This window comes from Thunnus albacares, chromosome 17 (assembly GCF_914725855.1).
Source record: "Thunnus albacares chromosome 17, fThuAlb1.1, whole genome shotgun sequence".
Classification (NCBI taxonomy): Eukaryota; Metazoa; Chordata; class Actinopteri; order Scombriformes; family Scombridae; genus Thunnus; species Thunnus albacares.
Window position 1 is genome coordinate 15238241 of NC_058122.1, and position 25025 is coordinate 15263265.

Genomic DNA, 25025 nt, shown 5'->3' on the forward strand with positions numbered 1-25025 from the left:
AATTAGACTCCATGCTTTGTATAACTGCATGTTGTGTCTTCCTGTTAATGTTCGCATCCTCAGTCTGTGCTTTTTCATGGATTATAATATTTTGCTTGTTTTTATATTTTATCTTAGTTTTCCTTTTGATAGTAAATTTTACAAGTTTTAACGCTTTATGTTTATTAGCCAATTCAACACTGGGTCCAAGGACAATAATTATAAATTAGATAAACATTGCTGCAAAAGTGCCACTGTTATCAATGTGTGCTTAGCCTGTAGAAATAACATAAATAACAAAAATGTGCAGTTTGTCTGATGTACCTCAGTCTTGGCAGCCAGAGTGTTGAGCAGCAATTCCAAATCAGCCAGCCGTGCTGTCTGACTCTCTTGGTGCAGTTTCTGCTGCTCTTCACTCTGCACAGAGCAGAAAAAAGCAAGATACACGTAAACTTTTTAAGCAAAATGTCACTCTTATAACTCAACACTTAAACTTTCAGGAACAACATGATCTGTAGCTGGTTGAAGCTCCATGAGGGCCTAACCCGTGTAGGTTAGCTTGAGGAGGAAAAACTACCACGCAGGACTCCGATGTAAAAAAGGATAAAACAAGTATTTATTCCACAGTTTGTAATATCTTCTTACAGGAGTATTCAAAGCTAAGTTCTCCTAATCAGCAAACTGTACTACGGTAAGAAAACAGTGTTGCTCGGTCCTTACTTGACCCTCAACTTTCCAAACCGCAGGTTCACCCTAGTAAACACAAAGGACCTATATCTCTTAAAGCGACAGTAACCTACTTCACTGTTTTAACAGAGAGCTTAAATAATGTTGCCTTTTACAAAATATCATGCTTAAATCAACATGAATTAAATCAAATATTTATTAGCTGAACTTTAACAAATTACTATTAATTAACTTATTCAATGACTTATACATAACAATCACTTATGTATCCCAATTTACATAAACTGTTTAACAAAATACAGACTGCACTTATTTACCAAACTAAACATACAAACATGTAACTTGGCTCCCACATGATCTCTCTCACCTGTGCTCTGTGTGTGTTCTCCTGGTCCAGCTCTCCTCGCAGCACGCTAAGCCTCTCCTCCAGCAGTGAGGAAACCCACAGTCCCAGACTCTCCCTGTCGGTCTGAGTGTGGAGCTGCTCCCTCAGGGTGCTGTAGAGACCCAAAATGTCAGTGTGATGCTGCTTCTGCTTGTCGTCACCCTGCTGGACTCGCTCCCACAGCAGGGCTAGTTGGCGCTCCACACGTTCAAGACGCTCTAAGTCCACACTAGAGACCACCACTGGGGGGAGGATCTACAGAGAGGAATGAAGGAGTGAGTAGAGAGGAAGAGGACAGTGGAAATTATATAGCATTATATATGTCTTTAAACTAAACTGTATTTGTGAGCACTGTGGTCATTAAAAAGTTGAAAACTGCAAGATACTTGATGTAATGAGGTCATGTATAAACACAGGCTCACAATGAGTCAGTGCTTTCCAATAACTGCTTCATCTCTGTATCTTACCGGTGCCTGTGAGATCGGGGTAGCTGGTGTCTGCTCCAGTGGAGTCTCTGTTGGAGGGACGGGGACAGAGGCGGGACCGGGAGCAGAGACTGGCCCCGAGTTAGAGAAGAGGGTGAAGGGAGATGCAGAACGCCACTCCGTTAGGTTTATAGCTGGGAGGTAGGCAAGCAGGGTAGCAGTGGACGGACCCCACAACCATAAAGCTGCATATAGATGATAGAAAATGGGGGTTAAAGTGCATTCACCTGCTGGTACATCACTCATTACAAACTCATGTTGTGTAGACAAACTTTACTCTAACATTTTAGAAATGGATTTTAAATTAATTCAAGATCAAAAGTTTTTTTTTTTTTAAATATACCAAATATGTCAGGCTGAATTGTGGGTAAATGTAAACAAAATAAATAAATGTGTTTGTGTTTCGCTGTTGTGTAGGTATATGAGAGCAGGCCTGAGCCACATAGTGGAGTTGCCCACTAGAAGCCCAGAACGGCTGACCTGAATCTGATACTGGGTATGCAGAATACTCAAGGGATGCGTGCTGGTTAGGACATCTACTGCCTGACTATAGACTGATTTTTCTCTCTCTGTGCCCACTAAATGGGTTTCACCTGTGATAAAGGAAGGTTGAAGCACACACTCTTATAAACTCACCTAAGAGGAGCAAAAAGGGCAAAAGAAGCAGCAGGAGCTTCCAGAGTTTGGGAAGGCATCTGAAACAGAGTCACACACAGGTCAGATAAATAAACAACTGACAGGAGTACATGATGTTCATTCAAAAAAACCTTAATGAATCAAAACTGTCTAAGTTCAAAGGAAAATCGACAGCACATAAATGTCACCACAAGATGTGTTAAAATATGAATCAAAATGAAGTATTTATGGTATTGGGTAAAAATTTAAATCATTATTACTGTCCCTGAAAATGTAGCTTTACTGGAAACATGAATACATGAACATTTATGTGGTACATTTGTATATTTATAATGATCGTTTTATTCTTATTTACATGTTTAAGACATTTCTCTAAAACTACAAGCTGTCTTTTCTTAAACAGCTAACTCAATTTTTTTGTTGAAAAGTCATTCACTCTAACTGATTATGCATTTTGAATATTTTGAAAACAATTAAGCTGTTCAAACTGTCTAATCCTGTGAATTATGGCTCTTACCGTGTCAGAAAGAAGACATTGAGGAGAGACATAAGAGACACCAGCTGGTACCATCCTTTTGCAAGAAACCACAGAAGACCTCTGCCTGCCTTCACTGGGCAGATTGAAGAAATGTAAAAAAAAAAAACAACCAAACAAACAAAAAATATACATAAAGACCAAGAATGAGAACATGATCAGACCATTTTGCGCAAAAAAGAAACATTTTTCTAAGTTGATGAGAGAAAAAGTGCCACCAACCTGGAGCTGCCAGGAGCATCCAGAGCAGCGAGAGCAGCCTCTGTGCTGCTGTCCCAACCCCTGATCCCACTGCTTTGCCTGCTCTCACCACACAGTACCCTGGCTGGAGGAGGCAGTAACCTGGAAGGCCAAAGAAAAAAGTGATTAATTACAGCACAAATTGCCTATACCAACAAAAAAAAAATGGGGTATAGAGAGCTAAACAGAGTATACAGAGCTAAACGTCATCTCAACATAAGAGAAGTGCAGGTTAACCTGTGTAAGCTAGAAGGCTCCACAGCGCCCCCACCAGGCGCCGAGGCCTGGAGGACTGTGTGAGGACGGTGTGTGTCTCAGAGTACTGCTTCCCTTTACAGTCATCACCTGTGTCAACCGAAATGACGGCAGGCAAACAGAAAACACAAAGGGTGTGTGAATGAACACATTACGATGGATTGCAAGCATAAAAATCAAAGTAATAATTCTGCAAATAATCAATGCAAAGGAAGTTTAAAATAGTATAAAATGAATCCGCAACAACAAATTATATGTATATAGTAAAAAGAAAATACAAGGGCCACTTGTATTCATATTGCACAGTCTGCAATATGGGTGATGACAACATGCAAAGCTAAATGTGTGATAACACCTTATCAAACTCTCAACGCATCATGAAACAACCAAATCTCCTGATTGTTCTTCTACTTCACTATAACGGTTTAATTACAAGCCCTTGTTTTCAAATGTGGCACTGGCTTTGCTGAGAGAAAGGACAACTTGACTTCACTATAAAAAAAAACAAACAGTATTAGGCTTACTTCTTTTCTAACAATTAAAACATTTTATCACTGTCTGTTTATTTTGTGTGTCTGTTATTTTCCGTCATTTCATGTTTTTTATATTTATTTTCCACAGTATAAGCCTACAGCTAATTTCAAGAACTTTTTCCACTTCTGTTATCTGCTGTAATGCAAAATAAAAACTAGCTGACTGTTCTTTCATGTCTAGTGATGATCAGCACTAATGCGAAGTCTTAGTGTTAAAGTGAGCTTATGGGACAAACTTGAGTGAAAAGAGAAGCATCTGCTGGTCACGGCGGTCAACAGGCTGCTGACTAGTTAAAGCAGTTCACACAGCCTCTGCTCGCTGATCCTAACACAGGTCACGCATATTATTAACTCTGCCAATCACGGCTACGACGAGAAAAGCATAGAGAGAAAGAGAGAGCATGTGTGTGTGTGTGTGTGTGTGTGGGGTTTGTGTGTCTGCTTACACAGGGAACCATTGAGATTAAGATGTGATGCGTCTTCAGTCACCAGATCCTTCACATTCATGCTTCCACAGAAACTTGAGTGAGCTGCAACATACATACGACACATTATTTACTTAACGAAAAACATGTTGCAGTGAGAAAACCAGGGAGAAATGAATGATGGATGATGAAGAAGAACAGTAAATGCACGTCACAAATGTGATGGCAGAGGAGCTCTGTCTTCATGAGGAAAACGAGAATAGAGCTGCATGAAAAAGTGAAACAAGAAAAGAGAAATGTAGTGACACCCATCCTTCAGAGTAAGAATAAGAGTTGATTAAACTCTTCTGCAGCTGTGAAAAGAACAAATTTATGTCAGCAGTATACCAGAAATAAAACTATCCTTGTACAAATTGCTGTCAAGTTCTGTGCAGCCTGCATTTTACTGACTGCACACCACATCCGAGGAGCTTAAAAAATTGCAGGAGTTGCTGATGAGGTAGGAGTGTCTTATCAGTTCTGCTTGAGTGGTCATTTAAGTGCACATATCCTCTCACAACCTCATGTGAACTAAAAGACTCCCATTAAAAATGCAAATTATCATGTGATGGTTTTGTCCGAAATCAGGCAATAGTGTTTTAGGGTGGGTACAGTTTTAATTTCGTTTCTAGTATACTTCCTCCTTTAGAAATAAAAAGGAACAGCGTGAAAGTGAAGGCTGGATGAACTGAGACAGACACAGAGATGATGAAGAGATTCTTCAAAGTCAATCCCAAACAGACAATTTTACATATTTATCTTAATATGAGGCTTCTTTCTCCTTAAACAAGAAAGTAAGCGCTTAGTAAGGAAAGAAACGGTGAAGAGAAAGTTTATTGTTAGAAGAGCAGTAGAAGAGGTCAATGAGGTCAGGAGCTGTGACCCTCGACCTTTTCGGTATCGGGGAGGGGGGGGTACCTTGTCCTTCATAGCCATTTGCCCTGTAGCCCATCATTCTGTGGAGAGTGGTCTGCTTAAACAGCCACAGTTGGGACAAACCGGAGGACACCGCTTGTCTCACTGAGTCCGAAAACGACACAAGGACACCTGGTGACACACCCACCCCAAACACTCAGTGTTAGTCAAAACGCACACTTGAGTCACTGATTAAGACATAAAAAAAGTACAAATAAAAATAAGTGATGGGATGAAGAGCAGGTGAAGAAGATGATAGGAGAATGCCCTGTAGATACCCTGAAATGAAAAGGACAGTATGTATGTATGCACAGCCTAGTGAGAGGAGATGTAATAAGGTTACATATAAAATAGAAGTAGACCATGACTCAGCCAGAAACATTAAGAGTGATGAAGAGAAGCCTGGCAGCCAGGCAGAAAGCAACAAGAGTGGAGATTTCAAAAGTGCTGCAATAAAAGAATCTAAAATCTGTTATCACGCTTAAAGTCAGTTTTTCCTCGAGATCAGTGAGAATCTCACTCTGAGCTGAGCAACTCAGATAAACTTTCACCCCAGAAGACAAGAGAGAGAGAGAAAACAGAATGATGGGTAATGGATGATCTCTTGTTGTATACCTTTTCTCGGTGGGCTCTTGGCCCTTGAACCCAGCCAGAGCACATTGTTGAAGAGCAGAGTGACTAAGGACACTATGGGGGCCAGGGCTCGTTTGCTGTAGCGTATACACGTATATAACATTGACTTCAGGACACCTGGAGAGAAACACCACTACTAATTATATTCTCATAATCACGATTTAATAAAGACATGGAGATACTCGCCTTTCACCTTCCAGCTCCAATAATTTCAACATTTAGACGTACAAATGTGGGGAGGAAAAGCGGTCTGCAGTTCAAATATGACATTTCACTCCAACTCCAGAGTTTCTCACCTGTCTTGTTCCTCCGACTCCTGTCCCTGGAGTATATGCTGGTGGAAGGTGACGACGAGAAGGCGTGGGCATCGGTGGAAGCTTCTGCAGCCTGAGAATTCGATGATGATGATGAGTGTGTGGTAAGGGACTCTGTCCTATGAGAGTGTACAGAGCAGTCTTTACAGATGTAACCGTTGGCGAGCGTGGCGTGGGACTTTGATGCACTGGCACTGACGTCACCATTGATACTTGATGAACTGTGGTCAGTGCTCTTCCCTGAGGGAGAACAGCATATACACAGATAATTGTCATTAACTTAAAAAAAAAACCACACACAAGGAAATGGTTAAATTCATAAAGTATTAATGCATTGACATCATGTTTTTGAAAAGCAAGTATGCCATTGCATTGCTTGAAAGGTATACACTGTTTGAGTTGTACAGAGCAACAGTAAATATCCAACAGATGCACCCAAAGAGCCCATCTTTTATTTTAGATCTATGTCTGCGCAGCAAAACAATCTGACTTTAAACTGTTTTAATGTTCCGTATTATTAAAATTAATTTATCGTGATAATTTATTATGAAACAAATGAGCAGAAATGTTAGTAATGCATTTCTTTTTCACACTTGACTACTTGACATGTTGAAAATATTAATATTACATATCTTTTACCTTGCTGAGTATTACTTTTTGCCTTTGCAGTGCTAATTTCCCCATGCAGGTCAACAGTTTTGTTTCATGATATACTAGGCTCTTGAGTAATTACCTTCTTGCCAGTAACTGCTAGCAATGAAGAACCAGTTGATAACAAGAATTTAAGACCAGGTATACCAAACCAACAAAATAAAACTTTAAACTAACGTATAAATGAAGACTATAATAATGTCAATCAACTGTATATCCTGCATGGTGGAATTAAATTAAAAGATGCTTGTATAACTTCTAAATTTTGTAAAAGCACAATATGTAATTTGTGATGGAATCTACATTTTCAACAACTGACCCCAATGTCCATCCACAGAAGTAGTGGTAGTGGTGGTGGTTGTGGTGATGGTACGTTGTCTAAGGCTGGACTGGTCCAGGATGGGTGTGAGCAGTGAGGCCTCAGATGCAGTGTGGCTTTGCTGAATGCTGCTGCTGTTATTAATCGGGGTACTAACAGCAGAGAAGGAGAGGGCTTTCCTCGGTGTGGCGGCTTGGCTCAGGGATAAAGACAGAGAGCCAGAACTGGACTGCTGCTTCCTGCTCCGCACCGTCCTGGGAGAGCAGAGACAGAAAACATCAAGAGGAGTTACTTTTGTTGTGTGTCTAGAGATGAGACAACACCAGAAATATTCACAGCATCAAACATTTACTGATTCTCTCTGTTAAGCTGACATGTGTGTATCCATTGCTAGTCTCACCGTGTTTCTCTCCTGGTGCTAGTGTAGCTGCTGTTGCTGTGGTTCTGGGAGTAATCAGCCAGGCTGTCGTTGCCATAGTGACCAGCACTGGTCTGCAGACGCAGGCTCCGCCGTGACATCCTGGGCGACTCGTACACAGGAGCAATCTGGTGCTCCTTTTCAAAGTCTAACGCTGCTGTCGAGTAGCTGGAGCTGAGGGAGAATGAAGGGAGAGTGGAACTTTCTTACGTCTGCTGCAGAGAAATCAATTTGAAGACATATAACATTGTTCAATAGAACAGGCCTCGAGTGACCTTCAACCTCAAATCAAAACTGTACAACAACATCCTGCACTTTTCCCTGATGCGTGTGTGTGTGCGTCATCTTCAACATGTCAACTTTCAGAGAGGCTTTCGTCTTTTCCAACAAAAACAAAACAAAACACGGGGACAGACAGTCCATTTGGATAGAACACATTAGCTGTGATGCTGTTGTTCCCTGCAACTGGCGATGGGCCTGACAGGAAGTGACTCACTCACAAGGGAGAGAGAAAACAAGACAAAAGAATAGGCTCAGTGTGTGTTTGAAAGTTGAATTGGAAAAGCTACACAAATAAACTTGACAAAGTATGCAAGTAGGCTGAAAAACACAATCAACCCCACTCACTGCAATATTAAGCCAGCAGTTAAGTGGAAACACCCCATGAATGTTGTAAATTTTGACTTTGCCATGCGCTGTGCAACTGTGACTCACTGGGCCACACCCACCTGGCAGAGTACTATAGGCAGGCAGAGCCAAGGCCAACATTCAGCCATGACTAATGGCAACAGGGCAGCAGTTGTGAAATCCACTAGAACCATTATAAAAACTAAGGCTGTACCTGACTCAGAATTTTGTCAGTCAAATCAGATTTGGCTGTTCAACATGAAGATTCAACTATTCCTTCCTTCCTTTTTTCCATATAGACTATCTGGCAATCAGAAAATCCATTGGCATGAGTTTCAGTAATGATTCTGACCACATTAACATAGTTAAAAACAACAGAGGCATGGGAACATATTTTCGAGCATTTAAAAAAAAACAAATAAATCAAAGACAGATGCATATGCTGCAAGATCTGAATTGCTGTCATATACTGTACCTTATGGATTTGTCTGAATAATGAGACAGGCTGCACATGTGTATTCCTGTTTAAAGTAAGTTCTTATAGCCTCTTTTTTAAAATTTAACTTTAAACATTAAAAACATGTAAATAAATAAACAAATGAAACAGTTTAAAATAAATTCACTGCATAACCGACATCCTTTCTTAAAGTATAGGCCTAGTTCTGTATTTCTCTTTAAACATAAAAACGAATAAATCTAAACAAGAATAAATTAACAAATTAAATTATTTAATACTGGAATTATTTTTAGATGATACATAAAAACAGTAGGCCTGAAAATTTAAAATAAATTCAAAGCATTAACAACTTTGAAATAAGAACCTCTAATCTTCAATATAATGCTACTGTATTTCTATTTGAACATAAAATAAATAAATCTTAAGTGTAAACAAGTAAATAAACAAATTAAATACTTGCAAATATTATCTCTGTGAAGTTTTGTAAGCGTCTATGTGTTTTATCCTGTTACTGTAATGCACACTGACTGACACAAAAACAAACAAACAAACAAAAAAAAATAACCGAGGGGTTTCCGACAGATGATTCGAAACTGCTTATTTAATCCCTCTTTGCTGGTGCATACAGACAAGAATGCTAAAAAATAACACAGCCACCAGTGACCACTAGCAGTTTACTCATTCAACAGTGATTTTGTACAGTCAGTTATGATATGACAAGCTGAGCCGAAATGACCTGACCATGTTGAACTTTCTTTGCAGGCTGTGTACACATTGTGCACACTACAGCGTGTGACTCAACTAGGTCAGGCAGAATAACTCCACAGACGTGCAGGCGAGCGCAAATGAAGAGGAGGGGCACAGAACTTTATCTGTCACTGGAGGACAGGGAATAAACTTCCTGCGAGACGTATGAAAAGGAAGAACCTTCCCTGAGTAAACAAGAGCTGTTTGCTTTAAGGCACAAGCACACAGTCCCTGTCAGTGGCCCTTGCACACAGTGGTCTGTACAAACTGCAGACTGAGCATTAGCAGCAATATATACAAGCATGCATGCATGTGTACCCTGCATGTTGCTCTCTGGGCCTCGCTCTGGCTCTAAACCCTGAGGATTACACACTCCCACCAAGAGCCAATTATGTGCTTTCAACCTCGCTCTGCATCCTGCCTTCTGCTCCAACTGACTCTCCATTGAACACATGACCAGAGCAGCACCCTTCCCTCTGCAGTATATCTTGTTGGTCTGAAACTGACCAGAGCTAGCTTCTGCTGCTAAGAATTTGCCTGAGAGTGTGACTGTGAGTACATGTACCAGTCGTTTAGGACCAGAACCCTTGTTTACATGCGCAGTTACATTGGATATGTGTCTTCACTAAAAAAAATATTATTTAGCTAGTTTTAAAACTACTAGACTATAATAAGTTTTACTGTTTAATACAACCCTCTCTTGAAGTCTTTCTGTCCTAGGACTGTAGAGATGAACCGATGTGTGTCAGAAAATGAATACAAAAGTCAGAGATATGGCTACGTTGATTTAAAACCACACATCCAAACAAAACTGCAAAACTTGTCCTGTCCTGTCCCCTGTCCTGTGATTTCTCAGTGACCTACTCACGAGCCAACATCCAGTCTCTGAAAAAACAAAAATCTCCCAGAAAGAATGCACACACACAGCAGTAACGTATGATATATGGCTGTCACCACCAAGCTTGCTAAATTGGCTGTGGTATGTTATGAAAGCAGCACTGACATTGGTATTACCTGCAGGAGAAAGTAACATTTGCAACTCATGCTACTTCCAAATGCTACTTTACTGAAAGATAAAAATACCAAATTTAAATTCAAGTTCAATTAAAACTATCAATCAATATTGAGCTTTAAACGGACTATGTAGCAATCATAGTTATATTGCTGGAGAGGAACATTTAAACACTGCCAGTAATACCAGCACAAGAGGCCATGCAAGGACAGCTGAGCAGAGTGGTAAAGTAGACTGTAGTAACAAAGTCAGTAGAGTAGAGAACTTGGGGATCTTGAATGACACAGTCTGAGCAGAGCAGTGAGATAACATGGTGTACCTAAACACAGGATATCAACAGAACAATTGGTTTCCATCACATCCAGCCTACACTGAGTGCACTACAGAAAAATATCTTATTGACAAACCTAACAGTTGCATTATAGTTATTTAAAAAAGTTATTTAAGTTTGCTTTCAGGTTACATCATGCGCCAAAAACAACTTCCTTCATGAGGGCATGTTTTCATGTGTACGCAAGCAAACAAATGCAACGTAGTTTATCATAGCAGAAGGAAATGATCCCGCATTCACTGGTAATGTCATTGATTCAGAGCCCAGGGCGTTGAAGCTCTTTGCAGGACAGGGTGGGTCATACAGTCATGAGTGTGCAGCTCTAGCAAACACACCCTCCTTTATCAAATTATAAAACGATGTTTCAAAACAAGCAGCTGTTCAAATAGCAGCCTGTTTCATCAGAGGCTGTAAACTGTCTTTACTTTGCAGACTTTTCAATTTTTCTGGGTATCCAAATTGATGTGCGTGGCTCTCTCTCTCTCTCTCTCCCCGATGGCCCCTACAGCCCACATCAGGGATATATATAGAGACGGACACAGTGCTTTCAGAAGTGAGTGAAGAAGACACAGATGAAGAGACAGACATACAGTATAGAGAAAGAGGACACTTCCATCCTGATATTCAGCTTCCTGGAATCTCTCCTTACATAACACTAAGCTTTGATACTCTTCCCACACTCAGTAGGCATAGCCGGCTTTCTTACAACACACAACTACACAAAGAATCAGATCGGATAAGATTCTAGGTTTCAGTATTTTTCAGTTTTGCTTTTTGGTGTTTCGCAGATATTAATATTCAACGCAACAAGCGACAAGGAAGCAGGAAGCAGGTTCAGGGTTGATGTGAATCAGTATACTGTCAGATACGCTATCACGATACATGACCGACGATAAATAGCCAGTTACTTTGATCCGAGGGCACTTATCAAACATCACAAACTATTTTATATAAAAAGCTGAAACAATTACTCAATTAAGCAATTATATGTGTTGGTTTTCTTAGTTTTCTATGACAGTTAACTGAATACATTCAGGTTTTAGACATCAATTAATTTAGAAAGTAACTAGTAGATTGATTATTAATGAAAATAAGCTTTGAGTTTACTGAATCTGGTTAACTCTACAAACAGGTAATAAAGCTAATCACGGCAAATACTAAGATATGATCTATGTCTGGCTTAAGACAACTTTACATTACTTCATTACAGGTACAATTGAAATGGAATCAGATCTTCCAGCTAGCCTCCGGATGAGGTGACTGCATCTCAGCTATTCATCCTTGTGTAAATGCGACATGATCAATGTGTTTGTATCATAGAGAAAGAATCTGCCCATGGGGTAGAAGCACCATCATTTCAGCGTCTACTCTTTACTGGCTCGTCTAGATAACATACCCTGGAGACAACAAGAAACTCCATTTTTCACGGCAGTGTGGGGTTCACAGAGGCTGCCAAAAATGACAACAGCAAAACCGGCTTGTCATCATTTTTTTTCCCCTAGATCTGTCCAGAGAGCTGCAAGATAAATCCTTCCATGACAAAGGTAATTCTGGTAACATTGCTTCTGGTGAGTCTACACCTCCAGTACAATGTTTGGTTTGCTGCCACTACAGGGACTTACCCACCCACTCATTTACTGTCTGTTTTGCATATTGTATGCAAAAAAAATGAGATCCTATCACAGAGCATACGTATTGCACACAATGAAACATCACCTAAGCATCAGGTTTACATGTAAGGGCTGTGATCTGGTTTATCATCTATACTAAGATATGACTTACATTTTGACATTTGGATTCAAAGAAATATTTCAGTTTGGTTTGCCGTATCACCCCAAAAGATGTATGAAACATAACTTCAAAACAAAAAGGACTGATATGAAAATGGAATAAATGTCTTCCACAGAGAACAAAACATTGTCAACATAAATAAAATTGCCTTTCGGTGGGATGCCCCGATAGGCTACTGGTGAAGAAAAATACCACATAGCTGCAACCTTTGTTGAATGCCATACCTCTCTCTCTACCCGTTTCTTGTCTCTCTGCATTTTAAGCCTTTGAATAAAGACAAAAAAATAAGAAAAAGCTAATGATATTACAAGCATAGGAACTGATCGTATAAAAGACACTAATCTTAAATTCTGGGATGAAAGTGTACTGTTGTGAGCTCAATTAATAACACATGTGCTCCCAAAACTCTTGACAAAAAACACTGGTTAACATTTGTGGTCTCGCTCTCTCTCTTAGTCACTCTCTCACACACACACACACACACACACACACACACACACACACACACACCTCAGAAAGAGATTATAGAAACCACGTGGATTGTAAACCTCAGCTTCAAAACCTCAAGTGTGGTTACAAAAGCCTTGTCAAGAAGCTCGCCAGAGAGCCTATACTGTCACACCAGTAAGAAAACAGAAATGTGTTTATAAGAGGGGGCGTGTTGTCCCCAATGGAATTCTTAGGAGGAGCAAAAATTGCCAATCAAAGTTACTGAAAAACATTTGTTAGTTAGCCAGCGTGTACTGCTTGTCTCAAGTAAGACTAATCAGAGATTCGTATCCTACTGTGTAACAGATTAAAAGCTTGCAAAATGTAACCAGCCTGGAGTCAGACATCAGATATTTAATTCCGTTTATGACATTTTCGACCAGCAACTTTGCAACCGCCGTCTCATGAAGTGGAATTAGTTTGGTTGGCTCTGTAATCTAATCACAACATCACAAATTAGTTTTTCTCCCTCGTCTCTAATACACAGCACAGATATATATGAGACATGAGATAAATGAGGCAACCACACTGAATCTACATGGGTGTATCAGTGAGATGTTCCAGTATGGCTGAAATATGACTTTTTTGTTTCACATTCCAACAATTTATTTAGAACTCCTCCCTACAACACTGTGGGACCACACTGTGTTTATTGAAGTTATACTGCACTCAGTTTTTTCTCTAAAAATTAACTGCCTCTGGTAATCCTTGTGGAAAATATTAAATCTGAGCACAAAGATAGCACATTCTGCCTCTCTGTTTCCTCAAACTGTTACAGAGAGGAGAAAGTCTTCTATCCCCCTGAGGTGCTGAGGCCTATATTTACCAGAGGCCAGGAACTGGGAGTCTGGGACCGAGTGTGGGGGGCCTTCGAATTTCCATCTGACTATCTCTGGGTGGGTAGAATTTGGCACTGATTAGGATCATTCCAGCCCACCCTCATTTTCCCTCCCACAGACGGCACTCTCCTTCTGCCCCACTCTCTCTCAGTGGTGTCTTTCACTCTCCATGCTATAGCACTATAGTGTGCCGTTTCATGTTGCCATGGTTGCTATGGAGACTACTCTAAACAGCTTCCTGGCTCGACAGAGACTGATCAGTAACAGTTACTGGACATATACTACTTCCAAATGACAGATGCTGTGATACAAACGAACACAGCAACAGAAATGCTTCTAACATGTGAAATACCTCAAAATATGACTTATGCATACAAGGAGATAGATTTGCCTTTTTATTGTAGTAGTAAGAGCTTGACACGCAGTTACAGTGTGTCTGTGACTTAAACCCTCATAAGGAATAACTATGGCACAGCCTGACTTTCTAAAATCCAGCTGTCGCTGTTTGCTTGGCACTTGACCAGTGGTGCATGTACTGAAATACACTAAGACCAGATGTCAAAACAACTGCGACAACAGCGTGAACAACAACAACTGTCCAACTGGCTAAGAGTACACACAGCTAGAGCCTGCTCTGATTGCATCCCTGAACCGTGTCTTGCGGCGTGTGGCTCGCATGTACTAATGTGAAAGAACCAACTATATTTCATATAATCTCCCAGATTTGTGTCAGTTTTAAAAGAAAATAATACTTTAAATAGTCTTCATAAAATTGCCGTTTCAACCAGCTTTAGTCTTGCAAAAAAACTTCGCACTTGTGTTTCTGTTTGCATTTCTCAAATCTTTGCAAAGATGGGAGGTTAAGTTTACACGTTTTCTACATCTTATCTCTCATCCAATTTTCATTTTTTTCCCTGAGTTATCTACTGCTGCTTTCTACAGATAGCCTCATATCAGATAACTCCATCACTACTGTTGCTTACTACTGTCACAGTTCAACTATAAATTATGGGGGAAAAACACATCAACCAGAGGCCCCACTGACCCACTTCTAACATCATTAAATATGAAGGATGTGTGCAAATCAATACACAGCGCACACATCTGCTTTCAGTGAGGACATGAATGTTGCCAATGAGTCTTTAAAGAGGTGACACAAGGCAATGCTGAACCACAGATTGTGAAGACCCGCTGTTACACTTTTCTGTTGAAATGCAAATCACATGCATTACCTCTATAAATTCTAATGTGAGCAAAGAAATACTTGTTCATCTGTACTTGTGTGTGAATGTATGGATGTAGGAAAGGGAACTGAAGGAAAAATTATGAGGTTACACATGAATTCAAATTATAGTATTTCCATTGTATTCCAGCACATCTCTCTACCCTCTTCACTGTGGAGCTGAGTGCAGTGTATTACTGCCTTTTCCAGTAAATGAATGAATATAGTTTTATCTTAAAAGCTAAAAGGGATTTTACTGTATCTTCTAAATAGCTGTATGTAATTTTTAGGGGAATATAAACCTGATAAAAAATATTTACAAAATATAGATTACTGCCTCAGAAATCATATTTGTAAAACAAGTCTAAGAGACAATATCAATGATAGATTGATGCCATTAGTAATACTAGTAAGTAATATTGATTTCTTCACGATTTTAATGTAAAGAAAATACTGCTTCATTACATAAAAGGCAGCATAAATGAAAGTTTGTATTTCAATGCAAGAAATGCGAGAATTAAAAGCAAACCCAATGATATGTTGTTATTGAGCCATAAGCAGAAATAAATAACTCATAAAAATGGTCAGAATGATTTGCCTCCTTGAAAAGCACAACCTCTAAAATTGAAAGCTTGCTAGATTCCTCCGTGCATTATTTAAGACCTATGAATTAAAAGTTTGATTACGCTTCAAGATGTAGTTTTCTCAAAACCGTCACAGTGGGCAATAAAAACTTCCAACAGCATACTCATGAATCTTGCCTTTTATCTACCAAAATCAGACAATAAGAGTATTCAAGTCAAGTCAATTTTATTTGTATAGCCCCATATCACAAATCACAATCAAATCTGCCTCAGGGGGCTTTACAATCTGTACAGCAATACAGCAGTCCATTATTTTCATCATCAATTAATCTGTTGATTATTTTCTCTATTAATTGATTAGTTCTTTGGTCCATTAAATGTAAGAAAATGGTGAAACATGTTCTCCAAAAGGTGACATCTTGTATGTATTTTGTCCTGACCAACAGTCCACAACCCAAAGATATTCAGTTTACCATCATAGAAGACTGAAGAAACCAGAAAATACTCACATTTAAGAAGCTAGAACCAGATAATTTTAACATTTTTTATCTAAAAATATGGTTGTTTAATAGTTATAATTAACAGTAGGCAACTAAACGATTCAACTAATCTTTACAGCTCTAAATAAGAGTGCGGTTTGGGTTACGCATTGCAGTCTCCTTTACTGAAATTAGTGAATCAGTCCAGTAAAGAGGAGAGTGAGAGCAGCTGTAAAGAGGTAATAGTGCACCGAAATCTCCCAGTTCACTAATAAAGACCTTGTAAATGTTAGAAATCTGTTATTCCGAGCTGCATTTACGATATTAATTAAATTAACACAAGGTTGGTGGTCGAGGCTGTAATGGTCTCCCTGGTATGTGAGGGGCTTCAAAGAGCCCTGAGTGGTGATGATAACAGAGTGTGACTGGCTGGCCTCCTCTCCCTCTTTCTCTAGGACCATTCAATGCCACAAACTTGTCACTGCTCTTTTGAGTTTTGACAACAGATGGGCCAACGGTTTCTGTCACCTGACTCCAGCTGTCTCCACACTGCTCTCTTGTAGTGACTGTAGTATAGTGCACATGCAGTATACAGACACCCTCTAGAGTCTAAACACAATCAGCTGTCAGAGTTGCATGAGTTCATATTTCTGAACTTTGGACAGCTAGCAAATACAACACTGACTGTCAGGCTGTCCTAATGCACGCTAAGACAAAGACACGTAATGGCCTTCAGTTAACTGATTCACATTTCACTAAGTTTGTTTCTCATGAGAGCTGAAGATCAATGGCCTCTCAGCTGCAGTAGACTAATAAAAGCCAGAGATCTCTCTACTCGCTAGTCAAGAAGCATAAACTATTAGTCTAATCCTGGGATCAGGGCCATGGTTGTGACTGTGAGGTTCATTAATAGCTTCTCAGCTGACTGTATTCAAAGGAACACGATTAGCTGGTTCCAGCCTTTCAGTCTACCTGGCTGATCTCAGTGTAGTGTCAAACAAGCTTTTGTACATTCATCTTGCTTTGCCTCAGTCCACAGTGCGACTCGTGAGACTTGCTACCAAATCTGGATTTCCCATTCCTGGAATGCACTCTGTGTGCTACAAAGCCGACCTGAAATTAGGAGGATGTTGAGGGGGAATCTTTTGTATATTTTGCCATTTAAGTCCTGAATACAACATCAAATGCTTGTTCTACTACATTACCTGCTTTTCCACATCTCCATATGAAAACATCCAACAGGTTAATTCCCACTGCATGTTAATGCCATTCACAAAACCTATAAAATATAAGAGGTGCTGACACATTAAACACAGAATACAACTGTCACATACCGTGACGCATAATTATTTAAGGGATGGCAGCCTGAACTTGTCCAGCTAGATTACCAGACACAGCTGTAAACCTAATGAGGGGACTCTGTTCAAACTCGTTTTTTTACGAGGCACTTTCATACTTTCACTTAAAATTATGGGGAGGCCTCTGCTTTCAAATGTCATGCAAGAACTTCCTTTCGCTAAAGTCAGAAATATAGCTAGGGGGAAAGGTGACATTTAATTTCATGACCTACACACCCAAATGTCTTCCTGTGTTCTGAGAGCTACTGACATCAGTGACAGCGCTGAAGACAACATTCCTCCACATGCACAGACCTCCCTGGTGAGGTGTTGACCACACCTACGCTATGAGATATGATGAGAAGCATGAGAAACAATGCATGGATAAGGAGCACGATGGAAGAGGCTGGTGTTACAGGAATGGTATGTACTCACTGTGCAGTCTTTAATGTCCCAAATAAAAAGAATTGTGTGTTAAGCTGTCTGGGTACCTTGATTCTACATTATAAGAATATTGTGTATAGAAAACTCTCTGTACACGCTCCGTTTTTACCCTGTGCAAGACTCCCCAATTCCCCACTAAGCATACAAACACACACACCAACTGAATCATGGGGCTGAGTCATCAAAACCACAACCACAGGATTTTTTTTAGACAAGCAAATAACTTATTTTAAAAAATACTCTGGAAGTTAAAGTTAAAAAATTATAATGTATAAAAAGTATATACATTTTAATCTTTTTACTTTCTAATCATATTTCCAATCTAACTGGGAAGCTAATAATCTTGATGATCAAAACCCCGACAGAAACACTGCTTGGCTATCAAAGCAAGCTGAATCCTAAAAGAAATATACAGTGGGTTCATTGCTTTTTAAATGTTTTGTCTTTAAATAGGTCTGTAAAGAAAAAAGGCACAGAACCAGTACACACGTGGTGAATGTAAAACAACCTTATGATAAGTTGACAGCCTAGAAACCTTTCATTATATTACACCATCATAATTACATGCATAAACTGTCAACGGTTATTCTAATATTAAGGTTGACAGTGTTCAATAGCTTACTCTGTTCAGGAAAAACAAGAGTTACCGGTTGACACTGCACAAAACCTTATAACTAACATGCAGCAGCAAGATCTCACGGACAATTTTACTCCATTCTAAATTAATTCTGTAAAGCTGCCTGGAGTCACATATGACAGTCAGGGAGTAACTGACATGCCATAGGCCTTACTTTTTGATGCTGCAGCCGGTGCTGCAAAGCACTGAGGTCTCACCTGAGAGAGTAGGTATAGCCGGTGTTCTCTGGAGCACACTGTGGAGGCGTGTATGTGTGCAGTTGGGAAAAATCCATGGTCATTCTTCTTTGTTTAGACTGCAAGAGTCAGGATGCAAAGGATAGGACTCTTTAAGCCAAAGCAGACATGGTGGAGGGAGATAACAAGTACTAACTTCCATACACACTCACAAAAAAAAAAAATCAAATTAAAAAAAATGCATGCACTGCCTTGTTCAGCCTGTCTCTGGATTTTAAACATTTCATAATGCAGAAAAACTTGTTCTGCTAATGAGCTCAAGCTTTGCCTCTTTGTAACTGTAATATAAAAAAAGACTTGGAGCCACGTGTATACATTACATACAACACAGCACTGGTAAAGTCCCTGCCTCTTTCCAGATCAACTCTAGCGCTATTCACGGGCTGCTCTCCAGGACAACACAACGAACAGTCACTGCTACGCTGTAAAACCATGTCAGAAAGCCCAGCCCTGGCAGGCCCTAATGAGAGCTGCTGGACATTCCTTCTCCTCAGGAACACAACAATGCTACTGTGATTTTGCCTGTGGATGAGACTTGGCCTGACCTCTTCCTGCATGTTGGCTCTGGCTGGTTGTTGACGGAGGCTACGGACGCCAGTGAAGCTGTAATGAATGACTTGTTTCTTCTCCTCTGGTCAGCAACCAGGAGGCAACCGACAGGCTGGTAGAGACAGGACAGAGACACTGACGATACCCTCTCCTTTAGTGTTAAACAGACTCCTCACCAGAACAGCTACTCCTACAGTGACTGCTTGGGTAAGCTCTACACACAGTAAAAGCAGTAGGCTATTATGAAACCAACTAAAACTGCAAGGGGTGGGGCTGAGTTTCAGGCAATGGGCGGGAAACAGCCGGCCTGAGGGTTGAGCTTACCACAGTGAAACTTGCATTATTTGAACAGGCTGTACTATGAACATAACTACATGCAAGTACACAGTTGAAACAGCTCAAATGCATTTGTCCCAGTAAAACACTTCAGGTAGTTTGCAAAAGTCAGATATGAAAATGCAGGTAAAACTGAGGTGACTTCAGCCAATTTATATAAAAAGTTCAATCCCTTCACTGTGTCTGACTGACCCAGCATTTATGGTAATAACAGGCATGCTGCATGCCATTCAATCCATGTGACCTATCATTTCTCACATATCCTGAACCATAAGGGAACTTTTCCTCAAACTTCTAATCATCTTTTCAATGAAACGCAGAGATGATGCAAAGATGGAGTGGCACAAACAGATGGCTTTTCCTAAAATCCACCACCAAACCCATAATCTTAATCATGTTTCAAATCCAAATTCAAGTCTCCAATCCGAAAAGAGGGATAAACGGAAACAAATATCCAAAAGCCATAAGGACTACTTTAGTTCAGCCCGGATTAGTTTTTTGACTTGTAAACTGGTGCAACGAATCGTGATGCAAGTGCTGAATTAGGGCACTACAAAATGAAATACCACCCATCTACAGTGCATCAACTGTGATATGGGCCAAAACCACTGCCAGATGAACTCAGAATAAAAGGGAGTGAATAGGTTTAATACCTTGCTATAACAAAAGTGATCAAACTTCAGCCTGATTTAATTGTAGTCTGACCACATGTGTTCTTTAATAACGAGAAATCTGTGTTTTTATTTCAGCAAGTGGCTGAATTCTGCAGTAATAATGTGGCATTTAATGCTTGAGCTCATAATTCAATAGACAGGTTGAACAATAACAGACCATGCTGGCACCCAACAAACACACACCTGCAGTCTAAACATGCTACACAGTGACACCTTTCCCTCAGTACACACGTCTGTTTTGCTTGCTCCTTTACGCAAACCACCTGCGACGAACTGTGACTAGTGACCATACTATTAATAAGAGTGTTTCGGACTGGCGCCGTTTAACACACATATTTAGTTTAATAATAACTGCAGATAGTGTCCGGCCAAATGACATGTAAGCCTCGTTACATTCTCACATCGCCCAGTGCTAAATTTAGACGCCATGTATTTAGACAACGCCGTCACTCACGAAAGCACTGACTTACAGGCTGCGCAACGACGCACAATCCCCATTTCTTATCATACAGGCGTTTTTAACATTTCCAAGTGAACATATGCACTAGTTGGCCACTACTGATGATGGATAACGCGTTAAATGTCTAATAATGTTAAAGATCTGTTAAAAATCACCCTTGGCAATAAGGCCTGAGATTGCGTTCGCTGTCAAAACAGTTATAGGTAAAGGAGCTCAGCAAGGACAAAATAAATCTAGATAAAATCGAAATGGCACATTCACAACAGAAATTTGTAGCTCAAAAAACGTGTGAGATGTTATTTATAGTAGCATGTCAACTTGCCCGCGTGGTTTGAGTCCATGTATGTTGTTATTATTTAGGAGCGTATTCCAAACGAACAGGATCCATACATTACTATCGCGGAAGATGCGCAAACTTCTGCCAGCATCCCGACGCGCGGAAACCCAATGGTTACTTATTACTGCGGACCCTCAGGTCTTCAACGTGATTTTCCCCGTAGAAAGACACAAAAGTTTGCAAGTAGCTAGTGAGTGTGTGTTATGCTAGTGCACAACAAGCAGATTTCCAAAATGGCTTCCCGGGCGTAACAAAGCCAGAAGGATCGCTGCCGAGCTGATCCTCCCACTCCCAGGCCCTCCATTGTCGGCCAGGGCGCACAGTTTAAATCTATTGGAGGAAAGCAGCACTGCTGCAACGGCATGCACCGGACAGCTGCTGGAGCTCTGTGCATTCAGAGGCAATCACACTATTGTCAAGTTGACATTGAACCCTGAAGGGGTCTCAAGTGATACTGAAAGGTCCCTGCAACGCATCTGTCACCAAAACCCCAAATAACCCTTGTTATAAATTATATGGTGTGTGCGCGTGTTATATATATTATTATTGTATAGTATAAATATGATGACACGTTTGTTTTTAATGCCCCTATATAATAAATGATAATAAACACATTTCTGGCAATTCATTATTTTTGCTCTTAATTATCATGTAAACATGCACAATATCAAGGATTATAATCTGTGCTACATTCTCCCATATTTAATTGCAGGGACACAGCCAGAAATACTGAAGTCATGAGTATAAATCCTCCCCTCAAAACATTTTTGACCACACAACAAAAGTAAAGTGTTACATTTTCTAATTATTTCTATTTTTTGTATTTGTTTAGTAACTGTTAAATTATATTTTCCTTTTTAAAAAAGAGCTATGAGGGTTTCAAAACCATCTCTATACTGCCAGGAACAAAATCCATGTGCTGGAATACTCTATACTTAATTATTATTTTTGGCCTAAAGGCATCAAAGTATAAATATATGAAGTCTAAAAATGCTAGGTAAAACTTAGGAAGTGTCTAATATGTTTAAGTTTCAAGTAGAGAATATGAACTCCCTCCATGTCCCTAAAAAAAACCCCCAAAATCTCAGGGGGAAAAAAAAATCTGAATTGTTGCAATATTGTTGCAGTATTGTTACCACAAAACATTTCAAAGTGAACTATTGCACTAATGCAATGAGGGAGAAAAAGTTACACAATAAAATAAGTACCAACACTGCTCACAAAAATGTTAACTGGGAAACAATACAGTGTTTAATGTACTGCTATATCACTCACACCTGCAACTGTAGACCTGTAATCCATAGTTTCCTAAAGTTCTTTAAAAGTGGGCCACTTTGACTTGCTATATTTTCATTAAGAGATTAGCTGAATTAATATTGGTAAAGAGACAGAAGATCACAGGATCACGGCATGTGTGACTCTGATATGCCCTTTTTTGTCAGTGTCAGTCTTAATACATTTCTTGCAAGAAATGTATGAGATATTGTGTGAAAGTACATAGAAAAACTATTACTTAAACCATTATTTTCTAAGGAAACTTGCTGTTTTGCAGGAACACCAGGCTTCACATTCATATTGTAAAAAGTGAAATCTGGGCCCTGTAGTCTGCTGCCGGAGAGGACAAAGAGTTAACAAAAAAGATAAAATGTACGTGTAATGTAACACAGTGCTTCATTTTAGTCCAAAATACAAAAAGGAACTGAAAATATTAGGCTACCAGACACTGCAGACAGGTTCAATCTGTATTACTACCAATAGGCCAATCACTTTGCCAAATCAAACAATCTCCTTTACAATCAAATCTGGATCAAGAATATTCACTCTGCTAAAACCCTCATTACTTCTTCATTTGGCCTGTAACAAACAATTACCAGAAAAAAAAATCCAAACAAAGTAAATCATCCTAGTTCACAGGCTAAGATGAGGACAGTTTAATTCTAGTCACATTGAATCAATTTTGTTTACTAGATATAGCCCAAAAATCACAGATTTGTCTCCGGGAGCTCGACAATCTGTACAACATACGACAAACTATCCTTTGAGCCTTGAAGAACAACAAAAAGAAGGTCTGTTCATCCTGGTTGTCTTCTTCCAGGATATACAGACATGCAATAGTTATATTGAAAGAGTCAACAGAAGGGTTCAATTACATTATGGAAAGACCAAATGACAATACTGGGCAACTAAGGTAAGTGCAAATATGAAGAAGGATCTGATAAGATACAGCAGGGTGCAATAGTATAGTTTATAATATTCTATAATACTCTTTTAAAACAGGCTTAAAACCTTTTTTATTAAGGAAGGCTTTTTCATCATAACTCTTGTTATTTTCTTTATGTGATATGTTATATATTTTTAAAGCTGCAGCACTTTCTGAAAACTGGAGTACCAATTAAATGCATTATTGTTATTATTAACACATTCCTCAACTGAATATCACGGTTGAAAAAGGTCCAGCATCAAGTCAGTCACTGAATCAGAACTAGGGGTGTTGCTCTGCAGCTGAGTGGAAGGATTTTTTCCACTTAAGAGACACTTAAAGTATATCATTGCTACCCATGGACGATATCTACACGTTATAATTTAGGAGAGCATATAAGGTATTGGGCGAGGCGCCATCTGCTGGACAACATTTGGGTACACTTCATGGACTCAAATGCCCAATATAACTGCCACCTTTGGACGTCAATGCCAGAAGGCGCGATATGCCAAAGACAAACAACAGGACCCACGCCCTGTTTCAGACTAGATTTTTGCCCAAACTCTCACATTTAGTATCATCCATATAGATGCGTTACAGAGGTGCCGAATATCGCCTCTTCTTCAAGCCCAGATAATAGTGCAATGACTCCAGCCCTCATGAGTTTGGATCGGAGAAACTGCAAATCATTGACTGAAGTTAATACATCTTTGTGTTTAGGAGGACAAGTCAGTGATTCCTGCTACAAATACAGCAATGATTAATCACAGTTTGCACTTTCAGTTACACTTCCTATCACCAAAGGAAGAGAAGGAAGAAACGAAAACAAAATGTGTACAAAATGAGAGGGTCTCACGAATTTTAACGAAGACGGTTGTGTCGTTTCTGATGTTAAGTTAAAGGAGATATCGCCATGACAAAGCAGGTGTGTTCAACTAACCCATAAACTGCCCAGTGACCATCATCCTCCACAAGAAATCTCTCACACCAGTTTGCACTGGTCAGCAAAAACAAAAAGCTAAAGTCAGGTTTCAAGGCTCCTTTATGTCTTCTTATCAGTATGACTTCTCTGCAGATAAGACTGGCAACATTGCACAGTCTATAAAGATATTGTTCCACATTAATACTGCACCACAGAACAAAGCCTTTAGCTACTTTTAGCTAATTTAAGGCTAGAGATACATTGTAGCCTCTCAGCCCAGACAGTTCAAGATAGCACAACTTAATTTACATAATTATCAATACAGACTTTTGATGACTCACATGGTGTCTCTGACAGCGGATTTAGGGTGAACGCTGGTTTTGTCAGTTTGGCTTTATCTTGTAGGTAGGTTTGTATCCAGTTGGTTAAAACTTCACTCGCTATTGCACATGTACTCCTGAAAAGAGGACCTTGCTCTAACGTTCGCCTTTCCCGCACACGGTCATTTTTTCCGTTGCGACACCAGCGTCACGTGCGTCAATACTTATATGGTAAAAATGACCATATATGGGATCTGTCAAAAAAAAAAGCAACTGGTTTTCAATGTAAGACAGCACCACTCAGTGGCCGCTCATGAAAACGACAATGAAAAAGACATGACATTTAAAACTACTACTAAAGGATGAATTAGAGTAATGTGGGACAATTTTTGCAATTGGCACTTCAGCAATAGCCAATAGCCTACATTATATCCGCACCCAATACTATTCTGAAATGCGCAAGGTGTTTTCTAATCATATCAGAAAAGAGAATGCAGATATCACACTCGGAGAAGAAATGGCAAATATGAAAGTGTTCCGAGTGCC

General features: G+C 39.7%; 1 protein-coding gene across 7 annotated transcripts in view; it reads right to left on the minus strand.

Moving 5' to 3' along the window:
- sun1b (Sad1 and UNC84 domain containing 1b) overlaps window positions 1-25025 on the minus strand; it is a 36121-nt gene that overhangs the window by 4868 nt on the left and 6228 nt on the right. Inside the window, exons 1-15 of one of the 7 annotated variants that reach the window (XM_044330236.1) lie at window positions 24501-24697; window positions 18643-18740; window positions 7432-7623; window positions 7032-7285; window positions 6044-6301; window positions 5730-5864; window positions 5118-5246; window positions 4182-4265; window positions 3185-3292; window positions 2930-3049; window positions 2690-2783; window positions 2173-2231; window positions 1519-1721; window positions 1034-1306; window positions 304-396 (exon numbers count right to left, since the gene is read on the minus strand). In XM_044330236.1, coding sequence (XP_044186171.1) covers window positions 304-396; window positions 1034-1306; window positions 1519-1721; window positions 2173-2231; window positions 2690-2783; window positions 2930-3049; window positions 3185-3292; window positions 4182-4265; window positions 5118-5246; window positions 5730-5864; window positions 6044-6301; window positions 7032-7285; window positions 7432-7623; window positions 18643-18725 — 2085 coding nt within the window. In that variant the 5' untranslated portion in view covers window positions 18726-18740; window positions 24501-24697. Of the gene's footprint in view, window positions 1-303; window positions 397-1033; window positions 1307-1518; window positions 1722-2172; window positions 2232-2689; window positions 2784-2929; window positions 3050-3184; window positions 3293-4181; window positions 4266-5117; window positions 5247-5729; window positions 5865-6043; window positions 6302-7031; window positions 7286-7431; window positions 7624-18642; window positions 18741-19226; window positions 19345-21022; window positions 21315-24500; window positions 24698-25025 lie in introns of those variants that run through there. The other 6 variants (XM_044330235.1, XM_044330234.1, XM_044330239.1 and 3 more) reach the window with 6 other exon arrangements.